This window comes from Melozone crissalis, unplaced genomic scaffold (genome assembly GCF_028551555.1).
Source record: "Melozone crissalis strain CALT ecotype California unplaced genomic scaffold, PUWL_Pcris_2 ptg000005l_1, whole genome shotgun sequence".
Lineage (NCBI taxonomy): Eukaryota > Metazoa > Chordata > Aves > Passeriformes > Passerellidae > Melozone > Melozone crissalis.
The window spans coordinates 34139562-34152964 of NW_026535783.1; the positions used below are offsets into that span (position 1 = coordinate 34139562).

General features: G+C 35.6%; 1 protein-coding gene across 1 annotated transcript in view; it reads left to right on the top strand.

Annotated features, from left to right (window-relative positions):
- The window catches only part of CNTNAP4 (contactin associated protein family member 4), a 201252-nt gene extending 189585 nt beyond the window's left edge, over window positions 1-11667 (top strand). The window contains exons 22-24 of the mRNA XM_054284187.1: window positions 4495-4713; window positions 5083-5154; window positions 8161-11667. Coding sequence (XP_054140162.1) covers window positions 4495-4713; window positions 5083-5154; window positions 8161-8354 — 485 coding nt within the window. The 3' untranslated portion in view covers window positions 8355-11667. The remainder of the gene's footprint in view (window positions 1-4494; window positions 4714-5082; window positions 5155-8160) is intronic.
- The last annotated feature ends 1736 nt before the right edge of the window (window positions 11668-13403 follow it).

Genomic DNA, 13403 nt, shown 5'->3' on the forward strand with positions numbered 1-13403 from the left:
TAGCAGACTTACAGTACCTAAAGGAGGCTACAAGAAAGCTGGAGTGACATTTTACATGTGCATGTAGTAATAGGACAGAAAGGAATGGCTTTAAACTGAACAGCTGTAGATTTAACCTGGAAATAAGGAAGAAATTCTATGTTGTGTGGGTGAGAGATGCTGGAACTGATTGTCCAGGAAAGCACTGCATGTCCACCCCAGTCTGTATTGACATTGGAGGTTGCACAGATGCAAGTGCATAACTTTGCATTTGCCATTGTTGAATTTGATGAGATTCCCTTGGTCCCAGTCCTCAAACCTGTCAGTGTCCCTTTGGGTGGCATTCCATCTCTCAGATGTGTCAACTGAACAGTTCAGTTTAGTGTCATCCACAGAGTTCCTTCAGATGCACTCAATCCTGCTCTTGGTGTCTTTAGAGAAGATGTTGAACAGAAATATTGTTGACCCAGAGGAGCACCACCTGTCACCAATCCCTGTTCAGACATTGAGCTGTTGCATGCAAATGTTTGGATAAGGAGATCCAGTTAATTCTTTATCTGTCAAATAGGTGGTTGTTCTCAATTATGAGAGTGTTGTCTAGAAAAGGTAGAATCATAATTTTAAATATATCATAAAATTCATACAGGGATAGTTATTTTTATGAGAACAATTACCAAATGCTAAATAGCTTAAAATGTATTAAAGAAATTCGGAAAGCCATGTTTATAGGCCATAAAAAAATTCTTAATTATTATTTAGTATCTTTAGGAGAATCTCAGTGTAGCTAATTTGTTTTCTTACTGTAAAACTAAGCACCTCTAACACAAACAGAAATATATACTTTAGAAATGTAGATTTTATATATAAATCTTACACTCCAAAAGAGAACTTGTGTGTAAATATGCACAGAAAATGAAAAAGAGAATGACCACTTATGCATAACTTTAAAGGAATATTAGCTGAAATATAAACTATTACAGGAAAATGTTACAAATATTTCCAAACTTTACAATATTATGATAAAACTGAATCAGGAATGTATAATATTTGAAGTGTGGTAGTTTAGCATAGTCACACTCACATCAGGTTAATACCACAGTGACCAGTACAGAATGAAAGCCTCTTCTATCTTTGTTATAAAATATCATATCAAAACTTTTATCTGTTTGCATAAAAATGCATTTGATTAAATCTATGGAAACGTACACTTTTAGATAAATAGTCTATTGGCCTTTTGACCAGGACCAATATTGTCTCTTCTGAAGGGCCGTACAGTTACAAAAATTCAGAGGTGGGATTTTCTTCAGTTATATGATGGCTTTGCAATGACACAGCAGTTCAAAGCACAGAGTTATAATGACCTGGGGGGCAGTCAGCCCAATTTGTCTCAGAATCTGTACTGAAGAAAACATGTTTCGCCCCATTTCAAAGGAGTTACTATTTCTCTTAGAAATCTGATTGCTTTAGGTTCTGATTCCTGTGAAGTCCTATCTAGAGACTGAAGAAGACTTCACGAAGGCAGAAGAAAAAAGTAATGAATGTTTATTGCAGTGAAGAGATCTAAACATAAGGAAGGAGTTAACAAAATATGAGATCACGTATTTCTTGTACATGAAAATGTTGTTCAGGGAAACCACACAAGGAAACTTTTTTCAAAAAAAAAGAATTATCTTCAGTGGGAGAACTATTTTTCTAAGCTCTTCTGCATTTGAACATGACAGTTTTTTTGTTCAAACAAAACTTGTGCAGAATCTCCTGCTCTAGCTGGATCCCTATGAGTCTATGGGACCTGAGGGGATTCAAACAGTAATACTGAAAAAGCTGGCTGATGTCACTGCCAGGCCTCTCTCCGTGGTTTTTGAATTATGGAATCTGTTCAAGTCCCAGTTGATGGGAAGCTCACTGATGTTGTCCCAAGTTTCAGTAAGGGTATATAAGACTACCCAGGGAGCTACAGGCCCGTCAGTCTCACTTCAGTGCCTGCTATAATTATGGAGAAGATTATTATAGAAGGCATTGAAAAACAGCTGAAGGACAATGTAGTCATTAGTCATAGCCAGTACAGGTCCATGAGAGGAAAGTCTTGCTTATCAAACCAAATTTCTATTTATGACAACATAAACATTCTTCGTTAATCAAGGGAAGCCAGTTGACATAATCCTTTTCAATAAATCTTTTGAAGCTGTCTCTCACAGGATCCTTCTGGACAAAATGTCCAGCCCACAGTTGGATAAACACATCATGTGTTAGGTGAGCTGCTAGCTAACAGGTCAAGCACAAAGGGTTACAGTGAATAGGGTGACATCACCCGTCACTGGTGGGGTTCCACCAGGGTCCAAGCTCAGCCCTCTGCTCTTCAACATCTCCAGAAATGACTTGGATGCAGGACTTGAAGGTACAGTAAGTTTGACAATGATACTAAATTAAAAGGAACTACTGACTCCCTTGAAGGCAGAGAGGCCCTGCAGAGAGACAGAAACAAATTAGAGGGCTGGGCAGTTGCCAACTGTATGCAGTTTAATGAAGACAGGTTCCAGAGTCTGTAGCTGTATGTAAGGACATAACGGGAAATGAGATGCTGGAAAGCAGCACTGCAGAAAGGGACCTGGGTGTCCTGGTCAACGACAAGTTGAACATGAGCCAGCAGTGCCATGGCGGCCAGGAGGGCCAGCCCTGCCCTGGGGTGCATCAGGCACAGCATCACAGCTGGGCAAGGGAGGGGATTGCACTGGGATGGCCTCACCTCAATGTGTGCAGTTTTGGGTGATGTAATATAAGACATAAAGCTATTAGAAGACATCACAGTTTTTTTCTTAAAATATTCTGATAGGAGCTGTATGACTGCTGACTTTCTGCTTGACCACTTCAACTCTTTGAAGTGTTGGGGGTTAGGTACATTTACTATAAAGTAAAAAGTAGCAAAAGGAAATAAACCTAACCCCCAACATTTAAGGGTGCATAACTTCAGTTTACTGTAACATACAGTAAACAACCTGTGAGTGTTTGTGAGTGCCACTTTCAGTCACTTAAATTTTACTTTAGGAGGAAATTGCCCCATCCTTTATAAAACCTTACTTTATCTAGCAATATTTTCTAGTTAAGAAGTCAAGTGAAATCAAAGGATTCATTTATTTCCTTTCCTATTATATGTAGTTTAGTAAAGGATTTGTATAGGAACTAAAAAATAATAGAAACCACTCTCCTCTTGAGGTTTTCAATCTGACGCATATTTAGAGGTATATATTTTTATCACAGAGGGTTTGTGAAAAGCTTTCTTGCCACTTCATTGTTAATCTTCTTCTTAAAATATCCCATCCTAGCAGATCCTTCAGTGTATAGAGGCAGATATTGAAAACAGCTGCAAAGAAAGCAGAGACAGTTAAACATCTTATGTAATCCATCAGTGTAGGTGAGCAGACTTTTGTCTGACACCCTTCTATCTCATAGTCCATCATCACTGCAATAAGCAGAGATTAGTTGAAGAAAATGCTACTCCGCTTTTTTGCAACATTCTACCTGAACACACTGTCCCATTTTCCGCTATTAACCTAAATTTTATTGAGCAGTGCACTGTAAAACTTAAAGTTATTATGGTGGTTATTGTAAAGGTCACAAGTTCATTTGTGGGTTCCATGACATGTTGGAAGTGAAAATTGAGATGAAATTCCTTTTTTATTTGCAAATTTACATCCCTTATGAGTTCTCCTTTTATAACTAGTACTTCCAGAGTTTTTGCTTAAATTAGAACTGTCAGGGTAAATAAACTGTTTGTTTTCTGTATCAAAAGTGGTGCTTTAGTGAGCATTACAGGTGAATTAACTGAGAGTTCTAATGTCAAAGTACTTTTCACAAGTGTTTGGAAAGGTAACTCAAGAGAAAAAGTGGGGAGGTATCTTCTTTCTTTTTTTTTTCCTCCCCTTTGTGATATCATTTACGGTACCACGTTTTAAAATGCATAGTAAATTGGAATACTATTAATTTTTTAAAATTTCACAGAAAATATCTTGATGGATTTCCAGGATGGGACGATCTGAGATCTTCACAGTTTGTGCTTTGACAGACTTAATGGTGCTGAAATGGAGTAGATATATGAGTCTATAGAATGAATAGGTTCCAAAAATATTTATTTATGAGAAAAAATCCAATAAAATGCATTTTTCTGGAATTCATTCTTCAGTCTTATATTTTTGCAGAATGAAAAATAGTTGCATTTTAATTTAAATACTTTATTTACTATAGAAACTTTTTGCTTTGGAACTTGCTCTAAGAATTTAAAAGCATTTCCCTCAGCAAATTAGCAACTGTCATCTGTCCAAAAGAAGGGGAGAGGTGTGAATGTATCTGACTGTCTTTTCATTAAAGTCAGACAAGAAAGAGATTCAGTGAATCTGCATATGTTGCTGCAATTCAGATATACTCAGAGGAACACAGGTTAATTATTCATTTATTCTTCTGACACTTTATTTTGTACATTTGCACTATGATTAATTGTGTTCTGTTCCTTTTGATTAACAGAAAACAGTGATGTAGATGAGGACACTATGAAGGCAAACTCTCAGGGGTTTGTTGGCTGTCTATCTTCAGTGCAGTTCAACCACATTGCTCCTTTGAAGGCTGCACTGCACCACAGCAGCTCAGCCCCTGTCATTGTAAAAGGGCGTTTCACTGAATCCAACTGTGGTACTTTAACTGGAGCTGACTCAACATCAAGTGAAACAACCCATTCATTTGCAGGTAGCATATGGTTATCACTTGTTCTGATCTCTGAAGCAAAATCCAAATAGAATACTCATGACCTGAATCATAACTGACTTTTTATTTTCCATGTGGGTTAACATCCCAGGAGTAGTTTGTAAATAATTCTCTTTTAAATGTACTTACTTCCTTTTCTCTAGCCTTTCTCTTTTCATCTGAATGTTTACATTTTTCTTTTTATCTCTGCAAAGTGTCATCCACGTTGATGTTCTATGCTTGCTTACTGACCCATACTACTGCCACTGTACCGTATTGTAAATGAACTGTGACTGTGAGAATTTCCTTTAAAAAGTCTTCTATTTGTCTGTCATTTTCTTTTTTTCTTTTTTTTTTTTTTTTCTGCTGCAGATCACTCTGGACCAATAGATGAGGGAAAGCCCTTAGCTAATGCAATCAGAAGTGACTCTGCAATTATTGGAGGTAATAGGGACGGTAACAAATCCACAGGAAACTTTTCTTTCTAATTGTGAATCTGTCAGTGATGAATTGAAGTCAGCTTAGTTTTGTGTGCATACAGAAACAAGTAAAAGCTCTTCATTTTACTACATTTGGTAGACAGAAGTCAAGCATTGTTTTCAAATGCAATTGATCACGCTCTACTTATTACATAAATTTATGCTGTGTTGCTATATATTGAAACATTCTGATGAAAAACAGGGTAGTAAGGAGAGAATTTCAACCTGCATAATAGTGTTGTCTATGACTTAAAAAAATGCTTGGATTTCTTGTGAAAAAAACCTATATTTATGAAAGAACCATCATTTCTTCTTGACTTTGCCAAAAAATTACCTTATGTTAAAAAGTCATGTTTAAAATCTTCTTTAATAAATCTGAACAAGAAAGACTTTTTCTTAAGAATATGAGGTGTCACTGCTTGAATCAATCCTCTGACAGTCTGAGGAAATTTCATCCTGGTTTCCTGTTTGGAAGGCAATGTTCTCTTGGAAAGACTCACTTCTGTTATTATTTTAACATGCATTTTAAGCTGCATGTTTAACATGCAGCTTAAAATGCATGTTAAAATAATAACAACAAAAATAATTACCATTGGTTTGAAATACAATCTCTTCTTCATTTTCTTCCAATTTCTTTTGGACATTTTTATAAGGCTAAAATAGAACTACAAATGACCATTCATAAATTTTTTTTTCAAAGTACTTTTTTTTTTTTTAATCAGAAGAATAGAGGAAGAACCATGTAGAATTCAGTTACTTCCAAAGTGAATATGGTGATAGTCCCTTTTTTGTTTATGCCTGTCAGATCAGAGCATAAAGCTTACAATAGATGTGTGTGCTTAAAGTACAGGACTGATACAGGAACCTGGTGTACAGGTTCCATCACTATCCCTTTCTGGATGATTGTCCATCTCATATGAATCCTTTATGAAGGATCCAGCTCATATGGATACCCACATGAAATCTACCAGCTCTGTCTCTTTAGCAAAAATGAGAAGTACTCAAATGAGCCTCAATAGGGGCAGTTTGTGGTTGGGGACCCTCATCAGAAACCCAACTCATTTTACCAGCATTGAAATATGTATATGTCTCTGTCAGTTCAAATTTTCTTTCAAGGCATAGTGTCTTCTCCTGTGACAATCATTCTCTGTGAGAATTTCTAGGAGTATTTATTCTTTTGGGAGGAGCTGAGGAAATAAAACTTGAAGATGATATTTTGACAATATAATTCTGTTACAAATTGCATAGATACTTTCACAGGGCAGTGAGATAAAAAAAGTCACCCCCTCTGTCTTTTAAATTCTGAAAATATTTACTTTCTAAGATTTTTTAAAGCCTCTTAGACAAAGGAAATAATGGAATTTAGTAGAACAAAACTGTCCAGGCTTTTCATTTAAGTTAAAATTGTTTAGGTCTATGAATGGTTGAGTTAGGATAAGAACCTCTAGTCACTTTTGTCTTCCATTTATACAGTGATACCTGCTATGGTCACTGCATGCAAAAGCACACTGCATGACCAGTGATCTTTAAGAGAGTAGTACCCAAGATACTAAAATGAGATTATTAAGCCTAGAAACTTCTCTGCTTGTAAAGTGATACTTTGGTGATTTTGTACAGACCAGATGAGAAGGAAGGTAAGAATTTAAAAGTACTTTTTTTACAAAAGTGAGTTTTTTACATGTCTAGCTTTGTCAAAACTTGATTTACTGTTTCAAAAGATTAATATTTTTTACATAAGTATCTGTACATAAAGATCACTATGTACTAGATAACTTAGTGTGGGTGGGGGTTTTTAAGTGTGCTAACAACAAAGCATTTCTTTAAACTTCAAGCTGTAGTAGGTACAATCCTTTTAAGATAGTAATAACAGCACAATTTTTTTTGTTATTATGAGAATTTAGCACTCACAATTTTTCTACTGCCTATGTTTGTTTAAAAGTCAAAACAAAGCAATCTGTGCAACGTTAAGCAAAATTTAAACACCCTAAATGAATACAACTAAGAAAAGTATCAGTTCAACTACTTCAGACAAAACAAGTTTATAGAAAAGTCCTTAAACAGAGCATCTACTGTCATTGAAATAAAAGAATGACTATTCTAGTTAATTTAAATAAAACCAAGGTTTACTTAGCTTGCAAAGTCCATCTCAGAGAAGGATTTACTGTATTAAAACCTTTATATTCCTACAGTGCTGCTCATAGTAGAGATCAAGAAAATAGGCATGTACCAAATTTTGGATGCTCTGTTTTCATCTACAGTGCTAAGAGACTCGGTATTTTTATTTTTCTTGCAGTGGTGACCAAGTTGTGCAACAGACTGTCCCTTTGTCTACTGAGGCACTGAGGCACTGCATTACAGCTGTTTCCCAGTCTGCTTAGTGTTCTGTCCATCTCAACAGCCTAGTTCTGTTTTCTGCCACTGACAAACACGATCCATTTCCCTTCTGTTTCACATCTCCTCAAATTCCTCTCCTGCCCATCTTCTGATTCATGAAGCTAAAGTCCTAAGACCATTATGACAGGATGAATGAGGAAGAGAGGAGATGGGCTGGCCGCCTGTAAGGTCCTACCTGTCTCTGTGAGAAGTATCTCACCTTACTGTTCCTTGTCTGCGGTGGCTTGAGTTCCCAAACCAGCAGAGATCTAGGGCCTGATAGTAAAGGAGAAAAAGAAACCCTCCTATTGAAAATAAGGCCCCTAGTGCTTTTCCATTCAATAATTTCAGAAATTATAATGATCTGTGGATTTTATATTATTATTAATAGGGTGAAAAATTTCAAAACAATAACTATGAAACTTGTACTAGAGTGCTCTTTCTGATTTGAAAGCAGCAATGTTTTCTCATTTCTCAGGCTTTCCTGTAACCCTTCCATTATGTGATGTAGTCATTCCTTCTTCGTCCTGCTCTCTGGCTTACGTGTTATTATTTGTCTGTCCTTTCTCATTACTTTTTTTCTCTTTTCTTTTTGTAGGTGTGATAGCAGTTGTCATATTCATCCTGCTTTGCATCACGGCCATAGCCATACGCATTTATAAAAAAAAAGGAGTATACTCAAAGAATGAGGCAAAAGGATCTGAAAACGAAGACAGTGCTGAATCTGCATTGAAAAGTGAGCTCAGCATGCAAAACACAGCCAATGAAAATCAAAAGGAATACTTCTTCTGATTGTCATTAATGACATAATCTAATATAATGATGTGACAGTCTGACTTTTTGCTAAGCCAGGGGGCTCTCACTGGGCAGAAAATGTTCTTGCACACTACTCTAAATGCAATGGATTTGAGACTTCCTATACTTGATATGTTCAGTCTCGGTGATTGCTGTAGTGGGCCTCTTTAAATTACATGCATTCCTTAGCTATTATACCGTAAATGCATTTTATGTAACAGTGAATTAGATATTGTAACCAATTTCATTGTTGGTAGTTTCCGACTGTTCTAATGTGACCTTCTACAAATGAATTTTAATGTACACACTGAATATGATTTTTGAATGGGAAAATTGTTATGAATTTATTCCTATCCTTTTCTTTAAAATTTGATTGATGATTTTTTTGTTCAAGGTGAAAGGTAGATTCTAATACTTTGTGTTACTAAAGAAATTCTGCTCTGCTGCATTATGGTGATCCATCTTACTTCCTCAAACTGAGAATGCCTTTTGAGCTGCTGTTGGCTGGTGTCAGCATCTGCTTGTGAGCCATGGCATTTGATGTCCAGAACAAACTGTATTTTTTCCCCCTGGGATATGACTGATATCTTCATTATCCCTTCGTTTTGTCAGGCTTAGCAGAACTGAAGAGTGTACAGTGGGTTGAAATATTTTAAAATCTCTTTTGCTGTAGATTTTCATTTATGGTCAGGTGATGGCACCAAGAGAATCATGCACATTCTTGGCATTTTGAATAAAACTGGGAGGAAAAGGCAAGACCTTTGCTTAGAAAGATCAAGTAAAAGATAACAATAGTTAATTTATCAAGAGTTAAAACACCAAAAGATGGTCAGGGTTACTGTCCCTGGAAATTAGTGATGATGCTTCTGTCAAGAAGTAATGCTCAGTGCACTAATCGAGTTGTATTCTCTGAAACTGTTGTATCTATCATTTGCTCCAGACCTCAAGTCTAATTTTTTTCAATGTTATAGAAATTACACAGTGAACACATGAACACTTTCATTCTGCACTCTTAATAGTACCTGCAATACCTCTGTGAGAAAAGGTCTGATTACACCACTCAAAATTAAAAAGGTGCTTACTATGCTGACAGAGTAAGTGAAAGCTATTTATATTGTACAAACAAATTGTTAGATATGAAGGCTAGGTTTAAGTTGTCTAAAAAAAAGATTGTAAGGTCACTTCAGACACCATAGGGTATCTGAGATACCCATGTGGCCTGATGTGAATGTCAGATTCTACAGAGGGTATGTGTGTTTTGGTAGAAGGCATTATAACTGGCATTAGATGACAATGTTTAGGTAACTGACCCATGCAAAGCATTTTTTGGTTTTCCCCAGTCAGATGACTGGGTGTCTGGAGCTTGGATCTGAGAAAACAAACAGGATTTCTATGACCTTGTAGGCTTGAGATGGAAATTTAAATATCTTCCAAATTTATTTATATCTACTCCCACTGAAAGCAATGAGAACAGTCATTGTTTTTTATTCAAAGAATCAAAGCTAGGCCCTAGATTGTGCAGTTTAGAAAATGTTTATCATAGGTGCCCAACAACATTATAAAGATATGGAAAACTGACATGGTATGCCAAAACCCTTTATATGTAAATTTCTTTACATAGATAGTAATTGTAAATATAAATATCCAGCAGATGTTTTCATTTAAAACTTATTTTCTTCCATCAGTCTTTACTTTCTTTTTTCAGAATTCTACCATTCCTTTCTCCTTCCTTCTATACAGATTTACTTAATTTTTAGGAAAAAATTATTTCCTTTTTTGGGGTGCCTGGATGCTCTGCAGTCATAAATTGTTCAGATTAACATGTAGTGCTTTCTTGTTTTCATTTTTGCAATTCTGTTTGTATCTCTGATAGATTAATCAGGCTGAGGACCCAGGATCAAGAACTGTATCCATGTTATGGATTTCATACAGTTTGCTTCATGGTAAGAGGTCCCCTTTAGGAAGGCCAAATTACTGGACTAGTCTTAATAAAATATCATGAAAATATCCTGTTTGTGGGTGGGCAGTGGTGGAGGTGAAAGCCTCACATGAGCCATGACAAGAAGACTTTGAATTATGAAGTTTACTAGTCCGAACCTTCTCATCTACTTACTTTGAAGTGAAAATTATGACTCCTTTTTGAGGCTGTAGCCTAAATTGCATTAAATTCAAGAGGAGCCCTCTTACAGACTTCTCTGCAACCAAAGCCTCTGCATTTCAGGAGGTTTTCCCTTTCTGCCATAGACATGTAGGTGTCCACCTCTTAGTGCCACTTACATCAAAAGTGTCACCTGCAGGGGTGTGTCCCAGTCAACTCCATTTTTTAGTGTTGTGGGATGTAGTAACAATGTGGGGACAAAACCTATAAGACAATTATTATAGTACACCAAAGCAGATATTTTGATTGACTAATAAAAGAGAGGTTGTCTTTTATCTTAACTCTCATAAGAGAGTTGCTCATATAAACCTAAGAAAGCCTAAATTTTACCCACAACAAGACAAGTTGGAAGAATGTAAACCTAATTTTTCAATCACTTGCTCTTGGTTGTATTGCCTTGTAAAGTTTTATTGTGTGTCTTCATGGGGAGAAAGTTCTCTTTCCTTACTTTACTTTGTTCCAAATGAATACTTTCTTTCCCTATTCCTCAGAATTTTTAAAAGGAGCAGGAAAGCTTAGTAAAATCCTTATTTCATAGACTAGATAAAAAGGCGGAGGATGATAAAAATGCCTGTATGAGTGGTGCACTATTTCATTCAAACACTTCTTTTAAGGCATTTTATTTTGTGAGGGATTCTAAGAGGGAAAAGATATATGGATTTTGTTGAATGAACATCTGTAGATTTGTAGAATAAATCAGTTACGTCTCCCTGAAGATGCAAATGCCCATTTTCATCTCTAGGAACAGTGATCATATGTTTGTCACCTTAATCTAAAATATACATGTTTGAAATCAATGAAGCAGCATTTTTCATTACTTGCTGCATTTCTATGGGGATAAAAAAATGGTGGCACCGAAGTGCGCTAAAATGTCATGGAACATTGTGCTGTCCCTTTTTGATTCTCTATTCCATTGTGTGATTTTCACCTCACTGTTAATAAAGACTTTTTAAAATAAAGTGAGGAAAATATTTTTTAAAAGAATTTGTATTAAAAAGTTTAAAACTGGCAACAATATACTGATTTTTTTTTCAACAGTAAATATATGTAGAAGTGCACATAATATATTGGTGAGTGTGGTTATTTATAGATACTTTGGAGCACTAATGTGACAAATTTGCTATGCATTGACACATTTTCCATGGCAAATATATTTTTTCTTAAGTACATAAGAAAATAAATAGCGGCATGTATGCTGGTACATTTTTAAAGTTTTGTGTGGGCTCCAGCTATAAAGGGCTTATAATTATTTATGTACTTAACATTTAGCATATAAATATGATTTATTTAGGTTTTGGGAAAACATTTTCCAATACATCCACTGTTGTGTAAATGAAGAATATGTTATAAAAGAAGTACACAACTTAACATGAAATGTAGTCACAGTCAAAATAAATTTACAATATTGTTATTCATGGCAGCGATGTACAAGAAAAAAGGCATGTAAAAGACAAAATTTCTTTAAGAAAGCCCCTGCATAAATTCAGAACATGCAACTATTGCAACTTAGCAGGGAATTGATAAGAAACTATCATTTTGAAATAAAATTAGTTACTTTTAGAAGCAATTGTAGTTGTTTGCACTCAAGGCAGAGATATAGGTGCATAAGCTGTGTTAAGCTACAGGAAAAGAATGTTCTTTGTAACAGAAAAAATATTTCCAGAGTCAGAAAACCTAATTCTGAAAAAGCTTGTGCCCTGGTCTCTAAATACAATGCACATTCTCTGGAGTAAATATGCAGAAACATGACATAATTTTTTGCAGATTGAGCACCTAATTCTGCAGCCAAAATGATAGTAATTCCTTAGTGTTCCTGAACATTTAATGAGATTGTGCATTACCAAATGCACAAAAATAAAAGTAGAAAATCTCTCAGAAACGAGTGTTGACTGAAAAGATACACGTGTAAATCTATGGAAGTAGTTTCAGTGTTCTTTTTGCTTTCAATGCAAACAACAACATGCTTAAAATAATACAGAACAGAAGGGATATACCCTTTAAACTTCCTCTATTTAGAACCTTCTCCTAAGGCCTTTTGGCGGTGGTGGTAAGAGAAGGATTTAATGAGTTTGACTACAGAAATTCTGAAACTGCTAATTTGAGAAACCGAAACAAAACCACAAAGATGTTCATAGACTGTGCTTTGCTAAGAAGTCATACTCATCTTTATTCTTGAAGGACTGTCTGAAAAGTAATTTTTGAGCTGGCACTCAAAATTTTTGAGCTGGCACAAAAACTTTAAAAAACTGGCACTACTCTTTGGATACATTCCCTAAAACTCTTAATGCTTGCTCTTCCCGTTTCTTAGAAAGGAATCAGGCATCACAATATCATTGCAAAGAGATGGATGCCCTTATACCAAACACTGACATAAAATCTCACTTAAATTTACATGAATTTCTGATGCATTATGAAATGTTGATGTTTCTAACATTTTGTAGAAATAGCACTGAATAAATCATTCCTGAAACACTTATTAAATAGAATGGTAAATCCACAATAAAAATCAACTTCAGCCTCTGAGGAAACATATGTGTAGACGCATGCACACACACATGCATGTAGATGGGCTATGATGTCAGTGCTAAGATTCTTTAAATTTTATAATTTTCTATGTGTTATGTCAAATGTTGAAGAAACGTCCAGAGTGCAGAACTCCCCATACTCCCCACACTCCCTATGTTTGGAAATATTCAAACTATTTCAAGAAATAGTTGAGATTTTCAGAGGTTTTTCAAGGGGGCAAAAAATAAGATCTTGAAGTCTCCTCATGTAAGAGGTAGACACCCAGACTTCTGATAAAAAAGGTTGCAGCATCCCTCACACACATACAGGGATTTTTTTTAATTGTTTTTTAGTTACATCTAGGGCTTGAGAAATTATTTGAC